Source organism: Notolepis coatsorum (assembly GCF_963971535.1).
Source record: "Notolepis coatsorum genome assembly, chromosome: 8".
Lineage (NCBI taxonomy): Eukaryota > Metazoa > Chordata > Actinopteri > Aulopiformes > Paralepididae > Notolepis > Notolepis coatsorum.
In genome coordinates this window covers 84,496,162-84,516,729 of record NC_140172.1, presented here as the reverse complement: position 1 = coordinate 84,516,729, position 20,568 = coordinate 84,496,162, and the positions used below count along the sequence as shown (strand labels likewise).

General features: G+C 43.2%; 1 protein-coding gene across 2 annotated transcripts in view; it reads left to right on the top strand.

Moving 5' to 3' along the window:
• Window positions 1–20,568, top strand: part of esyt2a (extended synaptotagmin-like protein 2a) — a 225,570-nt gene that overhangs the window by 183,463 nt on the left and 21,539 nt on the right. Inside the window, exons 15-19 of one of the 2 annotated variants that reach the window (XM_084320890.1) lie at window positions 2,671–2,733; window positions 8,435–8,509; window positions 15,422–15,508; window positions 17,520–17,669; window positions 19,884–20,248. In XM_084320890.1, the coding sequence (XP_084177016.1) occupies window positions 2,671–2,733; window positions 8,435–8,509; window positions 15,422–15,508; window positions 17,520–17,669; window positions 19,884–20,248 (740 nt within the window). The remainder of the gene's footprint in view (window positions 1–2,670; window positions 2,734–8,434; window positions 8,510–15,421; window positions 15,509–17,519; window positions 17,670–19,883; window positions 20,249–20,568) is intronic. The other variant, XM_084320891.1, reaches the window with a different exon arrangement.

The following is a 20,568-nucleotide window of genomic DNA, read 5'->3' as shown; positions in this document are numbered from 1 at the left end:
AGGTATGTTTTATTAACGTAGAATAATTCATATAAGAAAAACGATAGGGAAATCCCTTACCTTTCTCCACTGGTTAAAAGTGGCAGGAACTGAAATTGAAACTTGCTGTGCACCGCGGTGATATGTGTTTATTATGAAATGACAATTGCGTGTTGACACGCCCACTGCGCGAAGCCTCCTAAATAACTTTTCCCAGTTTGCACATATCTATTATCTATGACTAATTCTATCTATTTTTAGGGGCAAATGCGATTGAAATAGTCGCGCTGTGGTTACATGACGTCATTGCTCTTTTAGAGCTGCTCTACCGGTTACACAGTATAGTCAAAATCCATACCGTAGAGCAAATTCATACCGTTTATACCGTATACCGTTTATACCGTCCACCCCTACATTGGATCATATGTTTATACACACCGGATGTTAATGTTAAATTTACAGGCCTTCGTTGAAGGGGTGCATTATATTCTAGAAGGTTGTAGAATACCCTAGTAAATACTAAAACACTGCTGTTATGTTCCAGAATGATCTTCCTGCCCAGGGGTCATGACCTACTAGTATTTTCCGGGATATTCCTTTGTGTCCCTGAGCAGTCGAGAGAGGGGCCCAGAATATTCCAGAATGTTCACAATGTCAATGTTGGATTATTGTCTCCACAGAGACCAGAAGTCTGTAAATATAATGCCTTACGAACCATATTAATCATAAGGCAGTGTTATGTAGGTCAAGTCAAGAGTTTTATTTGTCACGGCATACAAGCATACAGTGAAATGCGGGAGGTCATGCCCGCAGCGATTGTGCAATAATACAAGTAATAAGATAAGACATTTGTGCAATAATACAAGTAATAAGAATAAGACATAACCGGTATAATGTACATAAAGTTTACAAAAAGCATTGTAAAAGACATGCTAAGGTCCTGCGATAGTGCAATACAATGTTAGCTACGGATGAGGCACTGAGTCTTATGTACACTACTATAGGGGTGGACGGTATAAACGGTATACGGTATAAACGGTATGAATTTGCTCTACGGTATGGATTTTGACTATACCGAGTAACCGGTAGGGCAGCTCTAAAATAGCAATGACGTCATGTAACCACAGCGCGACTATTTCAATCGCATTTGCCCCTAAAAATAGATCGAATTAGTCATAGATAATAGATATGTGCAAACTGGAAAAAGTTATTTAGGAGGCTTCGCGCAGTGGGCGCACTGGGCGTGTCAACACGCAATTGTCATTTCATAATAAACACATATCACCGCGGCGCACAGCAAGTTTCAATTTCAGTTCCTGGCATTTTTAACCAGTGGAGAAAGGTAAGAGATCTTACCTATCGTTTTTCTTATATGAATTATTCTACGTTAATAAAACATACCTGGTGATCAACTACAGTTTGCTGTAAACATTATGATATGTGTGTAGTGTTATGATAACGACGGGAGGACGGCTGCTGCAGCAGTGGATTTGCGAAATAGCATGCAGCTGCAGAGCCGCAGAGCCAGTGGCTCTTTCAGGTCTGGTCACAGGCCCGCTCAACAGCGCCCCCCCACCAAACGGCTGAACGACCTGAAAGAGCCACTGGCTCTGCGGCTCTGCAGCTACATAATGCTTCTAGCAAAATCCAGCCCCGCTGTTTGCAATGGGAGCAGCACGGAGTCTCGACTCGGGACTTATTTTATTTGGAATATAATGACTTTATACGCAAAAGTAGCCTAGTTTTAAGTTAAAATATTATAAATCTACATGCCTTGAGGATGTCATTCTTTATATAGCCTGCCTATTAGGCAAAAAAAATTATTCTAATGGAAACACTGATACCGTGATATATACCGTTACCGTCTATGCTTCAAATTATACCGTGATATAAATTTTAGACCATACCGTCCACTCCTACTACTATACAATACTATACTATACAATCTACAGTTATACTATATATCCTTATGCTATCTTGCTATATCCATCTCTTTACTATACAAGAACCACTCCCGTTCTTTATTTTGGCCTTTTTAAAGTGACCTTTTCATTTTGTAAAATAACCGTTGAGTGTGAGCGTGTGCAGCATATGTGTGTGTGTGTTCCTGCTAAAGTGACTGTTAGTGTGTGAGCGTATACAGTGTGTGTTCTCATGTGTGCTTGTGTGTGGAGAGTTCAGTGTTCAAGACTCTGATGGCCTGGGGGAAGAAGCTGAGCCGAAGTCTCTCTGTTCTAGTTGCTGGTGTGCGCTGGCGTTTGCCTGACCTCAGCAGCTTGAACAGGCTGTTGTTGGGGTGGTGAGGGTCTTCCATTATTGACGATATTATAGGTGGTGTATTTACAATGATCCGTGTGGAGAAACAAGTTGAGGCTTTCGTTTTGGGAGAAAGAGAACATTGTTTGTTTACTGTGGCTCCTTGCTGTCCTCTAGTGGTCAGAACATATTTATTTCAGCTTTAATTAATACATTTTTTTATAATAACCTTGTGATCAATCGTTTGGTCTTTTCTTTCTCTCAATGTGTGGTGTTCCCAATGTTTGTCTGCGGTGATGGTGTGTTGGTCATCAACGTAACATGCATCCTCTTCATCCTCATCATCCTCGCTCCTGCACGTTCTCCTCCTATCCTTAATAATAACCTTGCTGGTGTGTGTGTGTGTTTGGCTTTATCTCATGGGGAAAATCAAAGCGCAATCCTTTAGAGTTCAACCAAGCAGGGCTGAAGAAGGCTTCAGTCAGTAAGGCCATCAAGGTAACGTAATGTCCCCTACTGCCCAGACACTAGGGATGTGCATGACTGACCAAAATCATTTTCGTTAAGACCGAATATTTGAAGATTTGAACCCACCCCCACCCCCAGTTTCAGTTAAATTCAGTTATTCTATTTAATATAATGGATCATTAAAATCAAAGGGTATTGCACATAAATAGGCACTTCAGATAATCCTTCAGAACGTTGATTGGCTCAGCTGACGGACAATAAATCTAAATGACACCATTCACCACCATAGCCTATAATAACAGCATTGCATTGACCGATCAACTGGTTTTAATAAACAAACAAACAGTAGCATGTGCATCTTTTAGATAAATGAAAATTAGGCTGCGTCTAAATATAAAAATGTATTAAATAAGAATGGTTTGCTTCACTTAAAAATAAATTATAATAAATAAATAAATAATTATATATATATATTTTGACTGACATGAAACGTGGAGACTGGCACGACTATTCGAAAATTCGAAAATTCTAACTCATCCCTATTTCACACACACACACACACACACACACACACACACACACACACACACACACACACACACACACCATTTTACTTCACCTATGTAAAATCTGTAATCTCGTCAAACAGCGACCTCTAGGCAAAAGGTAGAGCAATTTGTACCGGACCCAGAGGGCCGGCCTACTGACTGACTGGCTGACTGACATTGTTGAAACATGCAAGTTTCAATATTTTTTTTATAAAGTACATTACAGTGAAATGCTTGGTTCTGTATGAGCCCCCTGAGAATGTGCTTCATACAGTAAAAAGAATAAAGGCCTATACAAACACTAGACCTGATCTCGACTAATCGATCGAAAGGATCCGTAGTCGACTGCCAACCTTAGTCGAATGCAAAAAATGCGTTCATTTTATTTCTTTCATTCTTTCCAAAAAGCAAAGAGGCCTAGAAGCGTGGCTAACGCTAATGGCGCACATACCAGTGAGGCTAACTGCCTAAGAAAACTGGCACAGAGGCACTGAAAGAGAATTTCACCCGTCTAATGAACACACTAGACCAGGGGTCAGCAACCTTTTTGACATGGAGTGCCTGTTTGAAATATAGTTGTAACTAGTGTGCCTCAACAATATTCCATGCATCGTAATTTCTTTTTCTCATAATCAGGTCTTTTTAATGATAATTTTTACATTATTACATCATTATTGTTATTGTTATTATTAACAATATTATTATGATGGTTGTATCAACCCTAATTCTGAGTTGGGGGGGGGGGGGTGCAATGCAGACAAACAGCTGCATACAGTGTGACCATTTCACTCACATCGGTGTGTGTACTGTACGTGTGCTGTCATAGCTCTACCTACAGGCCTAATGGAGAACACCAGGAGAACACCAGGATGTGAATGGAGGGTGAATGTGAGGTATATTGTGTAAATAAGTTTTGATTGATCGCAAGACTACACTGTAAAAAAATTTATAATAATAAGTTACCAGAACTTAAAAATATTGAGTTCAGTTACTGTGCATTAAGGTTTTCAGTTTTCAATCCATAATAAGTTAACAGAAAAATAAGTACACAACCACATTATTTCAACCTAATAAAACTATGTTTATTGTCATTGTTTTAAGAACACAAGTTGACTTGGTAATACTCACATTTGAGTAAAAAAATGGCTTTTAACATGTGCAATGTTCAATGAAATAGAAAAATAAATAATCAAATTTGTTGATTAATCCCACTGGTCACAATGGTGACCGTAATAATGTTTTTGTTATAAGGCTCTGCAAATGTTACTGAATGATGTAGCAATGTATTTCCAGCTAAATTGAAATAATAAACAAATAAAGGGTCTCAATTAAATATGTGGTAGTAAAAAGAACCTGTGGGAGGATTTCAACAAGATAAATGCGACAACAGTGCAAAATATTTCACTATAGTAGTTCAAAGCAAAAAGAAAAAAAAATTATACTTTTTTTTTATTTATTTTTATTTATTTATTATGCTGCCCCCTGTGCCTATGAAAATGCCCCCGCGTGCCTATGCAGGCACGCGTGCCTAGGGTTGCCTACCCCTGCACTAGACAAATATCAAGATGTATCCATCAGTGGACCAATTGCATGCTTTTGCAGAGGACAAGAAGCCTTCAAATTTTGGCCAATCAAAGTCGACCATACAAATCCTTATGTATCCTTAATACAGGCCTAACAAACACTACAAAATATACAAACTAAAGTACAACCTAATGTACAAAGTGAAGTACAAATGCAGCTTTTTAAAATGCAAAAATGAGGTAGTGGAAATATTTTGTAATAAATAGATTTAAAAAATATGGTGTAATGTTTAAAGTGAGTGTTTAAAGCGAGTATGTGGATGTGTGTGCAATGACTGTAGATGGATGAATGTGTGAGTGTCGTGGCCAGGTCCAGTTTATCTAGTCTTAATTAGGCTAAACTAGGTCAGACTGTAATGATTACAGTCTTACCTGTAGCTCCGTTAACGGGTTTGTCCAGTGAGCCTGGCCAGCTCCTCGGTCCGCCTCTCGGTAAGGGGTTGGTCCAGTGAGCCTGGCCAGCTCCTTGGTCCGCCTCTCGGTAACGGGTTGGTCCAGCGAGCCTGGCCAGCTCCTTGGTCCGCCTCTCGGTAACTGGGTTGTCCAGTGAGCCTGGCCAGCTCCTCGGTCCACCTCTCTCTTGTTTCTTCGAGCGATCAATTTATTGTAAAGACAATTACGAACAAACATAGTATACACGAGACATTACTGATGCAAAAACATATCACGGCCAACCTTGGTCTTCTTTAAAAAATGGTGCTCTTTTCCACCACGCCAATCTCTTGGTAAAGACTAAAGAGTCACGTGAGCTTCCTTGCTCTCTTTTTCAACCCTCCCGTCACCACAAGTATTTTTCAACCCTCCCGTCACCAAAAGCTCGCCTTACCCAGACTGACAGCCAACCATGTACCCATCAATGTGACTACCGGTAGAACCGGAAGTGACCGTAACATTATATATACAGTATGTCTATTATAGTGTGAATTTCTCCAGACCTCTCTTGGCAGAACCTTAGGTGTGACCAGCAATAGCAACCCATCCCCTGTTTCCACTAAACTCCAACCCAACAAAGTGTAATACCACTCTTTTGCCTATTGGTCTCTGTTTGACAGAATTACAAATTCTACCTTTTAGATGCAACAGTAGAATATGCTTACATTCACTCAACAACATATCAACTAGTCAAAGATAATTGCTAATTACAAAATGACAATGACAAACGGGTGCAAACATAATTTAACATGTGCATGCAAGCACACACACAAACACACACTATCGTTTTAGGCAATCCCAGAGAGCAATCCCTTATGGAAGCTCAATTATAAAGAACTTAAACTTAATAAAAACATTAAAATAAAGTCACCTTATTGTATTGATTTGTTGACTTGATATTGATGATTTGTTTAAATTATGAAATTGAGTGCAGCAGTTTTTTTTTTAAAGGGATGGACCACAGGGGTCTCAAACTCATTCCATCGTGGGCCAAGTTTTCATTTTAACTATACATTGCACCAGGTGAATTAGTTGAAGAGGTGAGCCAATTAGTGAAATCATCAGCTGATGTTTAGGCAAGGCTGGAATGAAACCAAGCATACACTCTGCCCACAATGGAATGTGTTCTGCGATAGACAATGCTGAAATGAAAGAACAGAGGACACTCTTTTTGCAATAAAATTATTGAATGCACTTCTCCATTGAAGGTAAACTAACATGGACGGCATTCACATCACAGCATGAATAATATCACAATATTAAAAACAGAATGGTGTATCCTGAATAATATCACAATATTAACCACAGCATACTGGATTATCCTGAATAATATCACAATATTAAAGACAGAATACTGGAGTACCCTGAATAATATCACAATATTAAAGACAGAATACTGGAGTACCCTGAATAATATCACAATATTAACCACAGCATAATGCGGATCTGACTGTCTATTCTTCTGATAGCAGGTGTTTAATCAAAGATCCCCTCTTTCTAGTGTTGCACAAGGACCAATCAGCATGGGTATGGGCGGGTTCATTTTACATTGATGGGGATTTGATTGGCTGTTTACCTGCGGTTGCAGGATTAATAACGGTAATGTTAGTTCGGCCAGATAAACAATTAAAATATACTAATTAAAATGGTTGGACCTGTGAGATTTGTACATTGTACTTTGTAGGTCTGCATTTTAAATGTAAGGAGTAAAAAGTGTTTTTTTTCTCTGAAATGTAATGGAATAAAAGTACAAAGTATACAAACCTAATAATACTTGAGTAAAGTACAAATCCCCCAAAACAGTACTTAAGTATTGTAACGAAGTACAATTACTCAAGTACTTTACACCCCTGACAGCGACTCCTACAGGACGGTTGGGGACTCCTGTACAGCAGAGACAGGAAATGGCGGGGGTAGTGTGAGCCTCCCACACGTTACACCTCGCCAATGAGAGTCCGCACTGGCAGGTGAAAAGATGTGACAGGCTGCCTCCTCGTGTACCGGAGGGGACACGTGATGCAAGGCTTCTATCCTCCCTACAACCGGCCAGTGGGGGGCATATATGAGCAACGTTCAAGACAGGGGAGGGAAGAATTGGCACAATGGAATTGGGATGGGAGAAAAATTGAAAAAAAAGAGGAGAAAAAGTGGATAAAAAAAAGAAATTGAGTGCAGCATTTTCCAGAGCAGAGACTTGAATGTGAAACCATTGGATTTAGGAACAGGTCTCTATTATCTCTCTATCCCCTACCTCTGGTTTCCTGCAGGGGGTGCTGTTGCAGCATTGATTCCAATCACGTCTCACATTGTTGTGGAAATCATTAAACAACTCACAAACTGTACTAATTTTGTTTGGGGCCTAAAACTCTGCATCCTGTCTTTAACAATCTGCTGTTAATAATAACTTTGTTGTGAGATAGTTATGTACAGTACCAAGACAATCGAATGTAAACTTTTTTGTCAAATCTCTATACTGTAGATATTCCCTGGTGTTATTGGGCTTTAGATATGTTTAACCTAATTATGCACTAGCATTTCCCCTTTTATGGGGTATTTTAGGTGGGGAAAAACCCTCTCTAAATTACCACCTATTCAGTTATAGTCATCACATTGAAACAGAAAGATTAACTCGGACTCAATCCATTGAGAAAAAAGTGTTCCAACAATGAAATATTAGCCGTTTTAAGTGTTAAAACTAAATAAATACAAGTTTATTTATTTTCTATCTATATTCATTGCGTAAAATGTCTTTATTATTTTTTCCTGATCAATGTTTTTTTGCCCCATCAAAATTACACATTTTCCCACTAAGGACACAAATGTGGATTAGCAGTGGGTAGTTTAGTATCATAATATATGATATTGAAATGCATGTACAAAAAAACATTCTGTGTTTTTGAACAATATTGAAAATATATATCTAGAGTAGACACATTATGGTATGTACTGTAGCGATCTGTGTTGATGATAATATTGTTACATACAAAAAAGAAAGTTTGGGGACCTAACTCTTACCACACTCATATAGAGTAGAGTGTATATACTGTATATAGAGATATGTATATTCCAAAGTGTGATATAGGGTCCACGTGTTGTCTTTGAAGTTGTATGCATAACAATGGCTTACTGTATCCTGTGTGTTACAATCTCTTAATTCCTCTTCTGCAGTCTGGTAAGAAGGTGAGCAGTGACCCCAGTCCCTTTGTCCAGTTCACAGTGGGGCACAAAGCCTACGAGAGCAAGGTGAGCATAACCATAACCCTAGCTACGACCCTAAACACAACCATAACCACAACCCTAAACACAACCACAACCCTAAACACAACAACAACCCTAAACACAACCATAACCCTAATCACAACCCTAAACACAACCATAACCTATATCAAAAGGACTTGGAACATTTTGAACAATATAATAGGAAATAACTCTATAGCTATATTTACTGACTGTTCTATTTCATTATGGCTTTCGCTCAGCATCATCTGCACTGTACTTCACTTCGTGCACGTGCACTGAATAAAAAATTCCACCATGTACCTTTACATCCCAACATTCGTCTGGCCACACCCCCATCCTCTTACCTTCATAAGCAGGTGTGTGGTCACCTACTCGCCTCCTTCTTCACTTTCACCACAAGGAAGTGCCTTCGGTAGATCCCCACTTGACGAGGTTGTTAGTAGAAGAAAGTTGGAAAACAAAAGAACGGGAAGATACGTTGACATCATATCTTTATTTTCTCTCTCACTATTTCGAGAAAATACGGCGATATTGTCTTCGTTACTGGAGTGTCTGGAAGATGATGATCATTCTGACCTTCAACAGCTTTTTCGTATTAGGAGCTCACGCCGCTGACATGCTCCCCAGCTACAGTCCTCCTTGCTGCGGCTGGATGGGGTTGCCCTCCGGCCATACAGCTGGACTGTGGGAAGCACCGACTGTTGTGAGAAGCGGTTGTTTCCAGGGTGGGGTACGTACTGTTTTGCTTGCGAGCTCTGGTTGTTGTTGATACTGTGGGGGTTAGCTGACAATTTTACGAAACGCCGACTCCAGACTGGGGTCCTCTGCTCGGCTTAAACGGCGGTCGGAGGATCTTGGTCTGACGCCCATGATGGTCAATCTAGTGGGCCGCGACCAGGTCCTGGTGAACCCAGGATTCTCGAGCGGATGCTTCTCTGTCCCGTGCAGGCCCCACCTTTCACATAAAAATGAAAGTACACCCTAACAAGGAAATGTGGGCATAGGATCTTCTTTATCGGGAGTTCCATGCTCAAAGTCGGCTGCAGCCCGAAATGGGAATTGTGCTGGCCCCGCTGTATGTCTGGATCACTGTTGAAAACTGTGTTTGACATTCTTTTTCTTTTCCCTCTTAGGGGAGGGACTTGGACAGCGGCCTGTCTGAAGTGTGGCTTGTTATGTCGTTGTGTACAGTTCAGGTGATAGCTGCTTAGCTGGCGTGCTAGTTGTGGCCTACTGTGTTAGCCAGTCAGCTGTGTTTACCAGGCTAGTAAACGTTAGCTTGTTGCTATCAGTCGTACGGCTGTTAGCTTAATGCTACACTGTTGAACGTTTCTATGACTATAACATGCCTTAAACACTCTGACTACGACGTCATCTTTGACAGAGGATGTTAGTCGAACCTACACCGGGAGCCCTGCCAGCGAGGACTGCGTCAACATGGAGAAACGTAGCGGCTGGGTAGTGCAGCGACGTTACCCTCATCGCCAACACAGGGATGCTGTGTTCAACTTCGGTGTCCCGTTAGCCAGATTGCAGTTCTCTTGGCCTGCGCTCAGGGTAGGAGTCCCGACCGGACTTTAAACACTTCTTCTTTCCTTCCCTTCTAAATGTTTTGTAATAACGATGTTTTCCAAAACGTGTGTTGCTGCAATACATTGAGGATACGACGCGTGTTGTGTGTGAATTGTCTTGTCACTGGTATAGCTTCTCTCTCCATAGAAATCGGGTTGTTGTTTACATGTGTAAAAATGATCTGGTTAGTTGTGATGAGAACATGTGTGTTCATGTAACGTGAACTCACAACTAAGGTGGTTAATTAACCTATGAAGCTATGCTTAGTGACATGTGATTGAGGAATGAATTCTTTCTCAGCCTGTAATGACAATGAACAGTGTGTTCACATATTAACAGGGTTACCTGTTCAACTTTGTCGTATCAAGTGTAAGGAAGGAGGGGTGATCCCCCCGGTTTCCCTGGGGCTTCCCCACCCTCCTCTCAGACATGTTGTTTACAATATATTGTGTCACTGTGTTTGTGGGGATACAATGTAACCCTCAGCTTAATTGCTGGGGTTGTGCTTTTCGCTTGAGAAACTATTTTTTCCTAAAGAAAAGATTGTTTGGTCACTTATCATGTGTGCTTAGCAAGGCCTGTGGCCAATACATAATCGAGGATTCTGTATTCTCTCGTTATGAAAAACGGCATTCCTCTGTAGCAAGAGTGTACTTTTGCCATTTTTTTGTTGTGATGAAGGGTTGTGTGTGTCTTGTGATCTACAACTGGGTTAGGTTTGGTCCACAGAAGCACATGTGTGAGTTTGGTACCGGGGCTCTTAAAGGGGGCCCTCTCTGTTCTGTGTTTTTTCCTTAGTAAAAATCAGATAGCAGGTTAGCACATGAGCTATGTTAGGCTGTTCGATGCTTCATGTAGCAGGCTATGACTGTGTCATGCTCTACTTGTCATTACATCGTATCATGGGTGTGGGGTCGTAAAGGGGTGAACTGGTAATCCTTTCCTCCCCTTTTCTGATTGGTCAGGGGTTAAAACCTCCTGTCCTTCAAGGTTCCTGTCACGTTGCTGTTCGGCACGTTACAGGGTAAGAGGGGGGGGGGGGGGGAGTTTCCTGGTCCCACGCCCTGGAAGATTGGGCGTGTGCACCGCGGAAATTCCCCCGCCATAGAGTACGTCACTGAGCGCGTCTCTGTTGGTAAGACTTCCGTGGGTTGTTCAGGTCCATGTTATGGATCTGTTTCAGGGAGTTGTCAGAGCTCCTCCTCACGAAGCTCCTCCTCGGGGAGAAGTGCCTTCTGTGAGTTCGGACTCTCCTTCCCTGTGAGGGAGCCTCCTCAGAGTTTCAGAGCCTCCTCCTCAGATTGTCAAGGTGAGTAGAACTTCAAAAAGGAGTTCTGCTCCATTGTGTGTGTATTCGATTCAATTCGATTATTGAGTGTGTATTGGTTCAGTGCCTCCTCCTCGGAGAGCCCTAACCCAAGTGTTACATAGCTCAATGTTGCAATATATTCTTTTCAATCTATACAGCTCGCGTGGGAAGTCTCTCTGGGGATTTCCGTCTCCTCCCTGTGGCGAGGGTGGTGGGATGTAAAAATGTAAAAAAAAAATACCCTCAGCTGCGTCACGTGGGATTCATGTCAGTCTGTTTCTTTTTTAAATAAAAAGAGGAAGGAACATGAAGCACGACGGCTCCGTGTTGTTCTCCCAGGCGACTTGGAGGAACAATGTTTGGTGTCTTGCTAGACTATCCATTGATGTGTTTGGGTCTCGACGCGTACATAGTGCTGGCTCGGGGTGTTTCTGTTAAGAATCACGCAGGGGCTAAGTGCGCCTTGGTTGCTCGTTATTAACCCTTTGATCGCCATGCTTAAATTCATAATTTACCATCCTCCGCCAGCCCTATTTAATATGGAGAAGTTCCCCTTCTTTGCAGGGCTATAACTTTTTAAATTGTATTGCTAAATTGACATTACTATGGCCCATTCAACGTCCTATATCTATTGTTCAGGGTGTAGCAACGTTATACTTTTTCATTCACATATTCATACTAAAATACGGTCTAAAGTATAAGTATGTTTTTATCGTTTTCTGCAGCTTTCTCCAGAACGTGATTTATAGCCCCAAATGCATTATATTGATGATCAAATACAGTTTGATAGCAATCTGCGCGAGATAAAAAATGTCAAATGGACGTGCTTCTAGAAGTTACTACTGATCATCTGATGTTGACCGGATGGGGGGGGGGGTCGTTTATAATTCCGTGGCCAACGTTATATGATTCATCTAGTGTGGGTGATATGATCATTAGAGCAGTTAGTATCGAACACGTTAGAAAATAACGTTGAATCTTACCGTAGCTTCCTCGTAGTGTTGGGCGATGAGCGTGGAACAGAAATGTTCCTATTATGGGATGTAGAAATATGCGATCCATTTCCAGGTTGTATAATAGTATATACGTCCAAATCATGTTGTTTATCGAGTTATTTGCAACCGATCGATGTCCAGTGTATCAAGATGGAGTCCCGCTAACGATAGCGAGTGCCCGGACTAAATATGGGAGAGCACCACTTCCGGCGCATCACTTCCTGTTTGGGCGATCCGCCGATCGGCCACCAGATGGCGCTCTTGAACCGTTGGAGAGTTGAGAGGGGATCAACAGGAGATCTCAGGTCTCCGGGGGAGAAATATGATTTCGATCACAGATTTTTGAAATATTGATATCAAAGACGTGGTACGGCGTCTTTGGCAGAATGAGCATGGCGGGGAAAGACGTCCTACGGCGTTTTTGGCGATTAAAGGGTTAAAACAGCGTTTTTATAGGGCAACTGGGATGGAGTTTTGTCTCTTCCGAGCGCCAGTTTACTAGGTTGTCTCGATGAATTCTCGTTCATATCTGGGGGATGTTAACGGAATAGATCAGAACATAGGTAGAGGGGTCTCACGCCCTTGGAGTGGGCCACTGAGCGCGGTACAAATGGGACCGTCTGGGTGGCGCCCTCTTTTCATGTTTTAGATCGACACGCATACCTACCCCCTCTTCTGGAGTGGGCATGTCGGCGTGGTTAGGGCATGGGACTGGTCTGGTCGCGCTGGTCCAGGTCAGTTAACCCGTTGTCCACCGGGGATGCAGATCTGCTGTTCTGGTACCCTGAGGGACTTGTGCTTTTTTCGGGGGGAATAATGCCGGGTCGGCCCGGGTGTCACAGGGTTAGGCGTTATGGAGACCCTTTGTTGGGTACATGTTGTACTCTGCACTATCGTAATGGCTTACGGCCATACCAACCTGTACACGCCCGATCTCGGAAGCTAAGCAGGTTCGGTCCTGGTTAGTACTTGGTTGGGAGACCGCCTGGGAATACCAAGTGCGGTGTGCTTAGGGCTGGTTCTCCATTCTTTTCGCTCCTCTCTCACGCGTGGCGAAGAGGGGGCTGTTGGGGTGGTCTTGGACCTCTTCTGGTAAGCCTGTGCTTCCCGAGCCGCCGGGCCCGGTCCGAAGTAATGTTTCGTCGACCCGTAGGCCTGGAATAACCCTTTTTTGAAAACTGAAACACTTGTACTGCGGTATAGCCAGTGTATACCCGCAGGTGTGTTTTGGAGTTTTTTCTTGAGGGGTTATAGGAACAACCACTGTCTGTGTACCGAGAGGGTGGTTGATTCCCTGGTGTGTTGGAGCAGAGTCAACTCCCGGGTTACCCGGTTGAGTGTGCCCCTGCACGTTCATGACGTCTGCCAATCATGTCAGCCTTCTCTGCCTCGACCCCTCTGGGTGGTTTTTTTTTAATGGAGGCTTTGTCATGGTGATCAACAACGCCAGCATACGCCCCTTCCGCCGGGGGGGCTGTTTTCAGCTGACTCCTTTGGCGCCTGTCTCGTCCGCAGTGCTCCAGGCTCAGGTTACAGCCTGCTGCCTGGTTTCCCCGGTGCGCTGCCTGCTTCCGTTGGTTAACCTTTTTGTGTGCTTACGGCCATGCTGACTGCCTGTTCTGCAGGGTCAGTGTGCCAGGCGGTGTGCTATTGGGGGGAAAGGGCCCGCTCTTGGAGGGGCCTTATCCGAATACGCTGGCGATGTGGGGGGCGGTGTCACTAAGTGACCGCCTGGTGGGGTCTTGATGCCTGGCGTCATTGACCTCTCCGGGCCCCCTTTTTCCAGGGGATCCAGTCCCTTCAGTGGGTCTGGGTCTTCCTTCGCGCTCCGCTGCTACAGCCTTGCCACGGGGTTGGGTTTGCTCTTGACCCCGTGATTTTGGGGGCAGTAACGAGGTTGTTCCTTCCGTTCGTTCCCTGGTGGCATGCGGGTTGTGCGTGTGCGTAGTCGTGGGGTCAAGCCACGGTCTGCTCACCCTGTGCGTTGAGTTGCTTGAGTTCCTCTTCGCACGGTCGGATCCGTCTCCCTCCCGTAAGCCTCCAATAGGGGGGGTATCCTCCATTAGGGAGGGTCGGGGGCTCGGTCCTCCCCGGTCTGATGGTTGTGCGGGGCCTCAGCGGGGTACATTTGTCGGGCTATGGCTCCCGCTCAGCCTCTCTTGTGCAGATGATGCTGAGCGAAAGCCATAATGAAATAGAACGTAAGGTTATGTATATAACCAAGTTCTATGAATTATGGCGACGCTCAGCATCAGACGCCGCTGCGGCCCTTGATCTCGCCTTGTGGTGAAAGTTTGGGAAGGAGGCGAGTAGGTGACCACACACCTGCTTATGAAGGTAAGCGGATGGGGGTGTGGCCAGACGAATGTTGGGATGTAAAGGTACATGGTGGAATTTTTTATTCAGTGCACGTGCACGAAGTGAAGTACAGTGCAGATGATGCTGAGCGTCGCAATAATTCATAGAACTTGGTTATATACATAACCTTACGGTATCTTTCCAGACAGAATGAAAATAGCAAAGGTTATTCCACTTTTAAAACGGGAGATAAACACAGTTTTACTTACTACAGACCAGTGTATTTGCTTTCCCAATTTTCCAAAGTGTTTGTACAGAAATGTGATTTTTTTATAATTTTTTTAAGAATAGCTTGTTGAGTGAGAGTCAATGTGGTTTTCGGACAAACAGATCTACAGCTTTAGCATTAATGAAAATCATGGAAGAAATCACAACAGCAATATACAGTAAGAAATACACAATAGGGGTATTTAATTATTGATTTGATTTGGTTAAGCAACTATTTAGATAATAGACAATAATATGTACAGTTTTCTGGTAATACATCGGAGTGTATGAAGGTTGAATGTGGAGTCCCACAAGGTTCGGTTTTGGGGCCTAAACAATTTATTTTGTACATTTTGTGGTATTAGTGCATCCCTGCTGACCACTCCTCTTATTCCCCCCCAGTCAATATTATGTTTACATTTTTGTTTGTATGAACAGAACAGTCTTGTCTGACTTTTCTTGTCCTCCTAACAGACCAGATACAAGACTAACGAGCCAGTGTGGGAGGAGGCCTTTACTTTCCTCATCCATAACCCCAGAAGCCAGGAGCTAGAGGTGGAGGTACAGTATAGAGACATAGAACATTGTATACTTTGCTCATGGTAGTAAGATCTGTTGCAACTGTGCATCCATAAATGGTGCATAATAATAATAATAATAATAATAATAATAATAATAATAATAATAATAATAATAATAATAATAATAATAATAATAATAATAATACATTTAATTTATAAAGCGCTTTTTAAAACCCAAAGATGCTGACAATGAGCAAAACAAATGAACAGAGAAACAAAGAACCACAGAGGAAAAGCAACAGGATGAATATGCAGGACATACAACCACGGGTAACAAGTAACAGATACAGAGTCCAGTAGGGGAACAGTCAGGGAAGTAGGGAAACTGAGGGGAGGGGGGGTCAGGAGAGGGAGAGGGAGAGAAAGTAGGGAAGGGGAGGGGAGTGGAGGTGGTACGTTGGAGGAGGGTGGTTATGGGAAGGTTGTATGCTTAGGAGAACAGGTTGGTTTTGAGGTGGGATTTAAAGGTGGAGAGTAGTCTCGGACAGACTGAGGGAGGGTGTTCCAAAGTCTGGGTGCAGCTCGTGAGAACCAAAGTTTAAGTTTGGATGACGGGACAGTGAGGGAAGCAGTGGAAGAGGACCGGAGGGAACGGGTGGGGCGGTAAGGGAGAAGGAGGTCAGTCAGGTAGGGGGGTCCAGGCTATGGAGGGCTTTGAAGTTGAGGAGTAGTGTTTTGAAGTTGATGCGTTCCTTGATCGGGAGCCAGTGGAGGACAGGAGTGATGTGTAATAATTTTAATAATGTAATAAAATGCATAATTTTTATCCTTACTGAACGTTTATATACTCTTGGTTAAAGGGCTATTTTGCAGCTTTTTTTTTTACCTGAATCCTATCATTCTGTGATAAATGGACAGCATTTATATAGCGCTTTTATCCAAAGTGCTTTACAACTTATGCCTCACATTCACCCATTCACTCACACATCGACGGCATGGAGGCAACCAGGTATGGTGTCTTGCTCAAGGGCACTTCAATACACTGCCGGGAGGAGACTGAATCGAACCGGGAACCTTCCGATTACCAGAAGATACAAGTTATACGAGTGTTCTCTGGGGACGTTGATGTTGCCTTTGATCCTTTAACACTTTGGGTGCCATGCGTATCGCTTATCTTTACCCCTAGAATGCCAGCTTTATAGTAGTTTCCGCGGTCGTTTCACTATGTTTGCGAAGCTGTGTGTGTGTTCTGTATTATAGCTTTGGAGACATGGTGTGGCTCATTTTGACAAACATTACTTGTAGTGCAACAAGGGAGTAATAGTTTGTTTCCACATGCTGTAGTTCATTACACGCTAAACATTGCGCATTTCCAAGATAATCCAGTCTTTTTTCATAGGTCGCGAGATAAAACGTGTTATGTGCAATAAGCCCAAACCGTTCTGGTTGATCCCCTGAAACCCCAAATACTCCCAAATCAAAGGTATATGACTTGTATATATGTACCTTCACAAAATCATCAAGGGGGGGGGGGGGGGGGGGGTCGTTTTAACTCAAAACTGTGATCGTGTTTGCCGACCATGTTTTTCGTCCGGTGAAACACAGAACTGTGATCGTTAGAAAAACATGTTTCAGATTCGTATGTCTATACTCATGTATACGGGAAATAGGCCTCCGCTTCAGGCAAAGAAATCTCGAGGCGATCGCTCTGTCGCCGAGGAGGAGGGGCCCTTGCAAAAAAAAAATAGTATAGGTGTATCCACACCAAGCTATTCCAGTTCAGACATGGACGTTACTGCCACCTGGTGATAGTCGATCGGCATTGCAGTTCTAGTGTGTGGGGATGTGCCAAAATGATGCAGATCGCTCCGGGCAAGTCTGTAGAGCAGGGATCAAAGTAAAAGGATCAAACAATCCAAAAACGTAATATCTCGTTTTTGGCACTCAACGCTTGTCGAGCAAAAACGTAATATCTCGAAAGTGTTAAAGGTGAAGGATGAGAAGCACGAGTGTTCTCTGGGGACGTTGAAGTTGTCTCTGATCTTTTAAAGGTGAAAGATGAGAAGCACGAGTGTTCTCTGGGGACGTTGAAGTTGCCTCTGACCCGTCTCCTGGAGGCGGAGGACATGACCCTGAACCAGCGCTTCCCCCTGAACGGCTCCGGACCAGGCTGCACCCTCAAGATGAAGATGGCCCTCCGGGTAAGAGGCCACAGGAATATTCAGATTTAAAATTGATTTACAACAAGTGATTATAATCAATGACAACATAGCCGGTGAGCTTCATTATGGCATTGTAGCATTTTGGTAGGAATACATGAGATTTCAATACTATGAATACTGTGTACAGATGGAGCAGACAGACCTGTCAACTATTCTACCGTCTGCTAAAGGCGGTGCCGATACGGTTTATTTTAATGTAATTTCTCGATTAAGTGCTGTTCTGTTATACAGGGTTCGCACAAGGTCCTTGAAGTGCTTAAAGTGCTTGATTTTCAACAACAACAAAAAAGTCAAGGCCTGGAATTCCTTGAAAACGGACCATTCTTTAACAAGTCCTTGAAATTCAAATCAACCATTCACATTGAAAGTTTTGTTCATCCATGATAAAATTGTTCTGAATCAAGAAATAAATTTTTTTTATTTAAAGTGTAACTAATGCCCCTTTTCCACTGCATGGTACCTACTCGACTCTACTCTACTCTACTCTGCATTTTCGGTTTTCCATTACCAAAGTACCTGGTACCAGGTACTTTTTGGGTACTTTTTTAGTCCCTGCTCTGTCGAGGTTCCAAGCGCGTGCCAAGCGAGTAGAACTGGTACCAGAAAAGTCACGTGAAACACTGCAGACCACTGATTGGTCAGAAGAGAGACGCGTCACTCGTTGGAGAGTCTGAACGAAAACAGAAAGCCGCCATCTTTAATGTCTCGCATAGGATTTCATTATGTTTGCAGCAGGCACAAGTGCAATAAACAAAGGATACAGTCACTGTGTATTCTGCCTCATTTATTGATTAAACAAAACCGACATCAACACAATTTGCCACCGAGCGGAGAGTTTAGTCTCGCAAAAAGATCGCTGACTTGTTGTTAGGTTAGGTGCTAATGTTGTGCTAGCGTTTTAGCATGGCTATCGTACATAGCGTGATCACTATAACTCGCTATTGATTGTTTGTATGAGTAACGTTAATGCTAGTAGAATAGACACAACGTGAGGTAATCGCCATCCATTTTAAACCGGTTATTACCTAATGCTAACGTTAGCAAATAGACCCGAGACTGGTAACGTTACAGCTTTGTTGTTAGCCTAATGCTAACGCTAACGTTAACGTAGCATAGACAGCCTAGCTAACGTTAACGCTTGTAGAATAGACACAATGAGAGGTAACGTTAGCGTTAGCAGAATAGACGCAACAAGAGTCTTGTTAATGTTGTTATTGATTGATTGATTGAAAACTTTTACTCTGGCTTGCGCCTAGCTCACGGACATAGCTATGCTGGAGCTCTCACAGAGCTATGGAGCTCTCAGCTGTACACCAGCAGCCCCGCCTCCCCACACGGAGACAAACTGAGTACTTTATTTTAGTACCTGCAGTGGAAAAGGAACGAAGTACCAGGTACCTAAAGCGAGTAGAGTAGAGTAGGGTAGAGTCGAGTAGGTACCATGCAATGGAAAAGAGGCATAATTGTCAGAAATTGGTTTTGAGCCATAAATATTGGATCAGATTTGTTTTTCTATTAAAAAGTGTATTGTATTTAAACTGTATTTAAAGGTGAATTGTATCCTTTTAAATGCCCTTTTAAAATTAAAAATAGCGCTTGGGAAAGTACTTGAATTTAATTTGTCAATGTCTGTGGGAACCCTGTAAACATGTATTGGATTAGGAAGTTACTTCTATGTTGCGATAACTTTTCAGTATCTTGTTTAAATGTTGTTTGGGAGGAAATGTCCGGACTGCAAAGTAATCGGTACAGTAATAAATCAAATCAAATCAAATGTATTTGTATAGCCCGAGATCACATGGAATAGCCCCCATGGGCTGTACAAGTCTTCTTGTACAAGTCAAGAAGAAACATCACAATTGACCATAAAATAATGCGACACTCCCAGACTTTACCAATGAAGATAAGGAACGAATAGGAAAAAATATATATAAATAATAGTATTATACTGTAACCCTAGTAACTGATAGCCTATCAGTGGGGGCCCTCCCCCCAACAATTCGTATGGAATTACTTCTTTCATAGTAATTTTCCTTTTCTTTTCTTTTTTTTCCCGTATGGCCATCAAATGGATATTTAATTCTATTCAAACTGGTCTTAAAAAGCTATAATCTGCAGGAACCCTGTACTCTTGCATGTCAGGGAATAAATACATATCATAATGAACACTGCTCTTCCCCTGTCCCCTGCTAGGTGCTGTGTCTGGACAAGACCGCCTCCTCCTCAGACCCTGCCCCGTCCGGGGTGAAAGTCCGCAAGGCTAGTGCGTCCAGCCCCACCCCGCGGCCCTCCGTCTCCTCCGTCTCCCCCCTAGCTCCCACCTCCTCTTCGGACATCCCGGCGGGGGAGTTTCTTGAACCGAGCAGCCCTCCGGGGCGGAGAGGCGCGGGCGGTTTGGTGGAGGCCGGGAGGAGCACCTCCAACCTGGCCATCTCGGGGTCCCAGCAGTACCTGGCGGGGGGGCTGGGGGGCAAGGAGCCCACGCCCAGCATCGCCTCGGACGTCTCCAACCCCTACGCCACGCAGGAGCTGCAACAGAGGCTGCGCCAGCTACACAAGTAAGAGAGGAGGAGACAGGAGGGGTTGACGTATGGGTAAACCTAATCCAACTACAGAAGTAAGAGAGGAGGAGACAGGAGGTCGTTGGTTGACGTATGGGTAACCCTAACCCAACTACAGAAGTAAGAGAGGAGGAGACAGGAGGTTGTTGGTTGATATATGGGTAACCCTAACCCAACTACAGAAGTAAGAGAGGAGGAGACAGGAGAGGTTGATGTATGGGTAACCCTAACCCAACTACAGAAGTAAGAGAGGAGGAGACAGGAGGTTGTTGGTTGATATATGGGTAACCCTAACGGCCTAACCCAACTACAGAAGT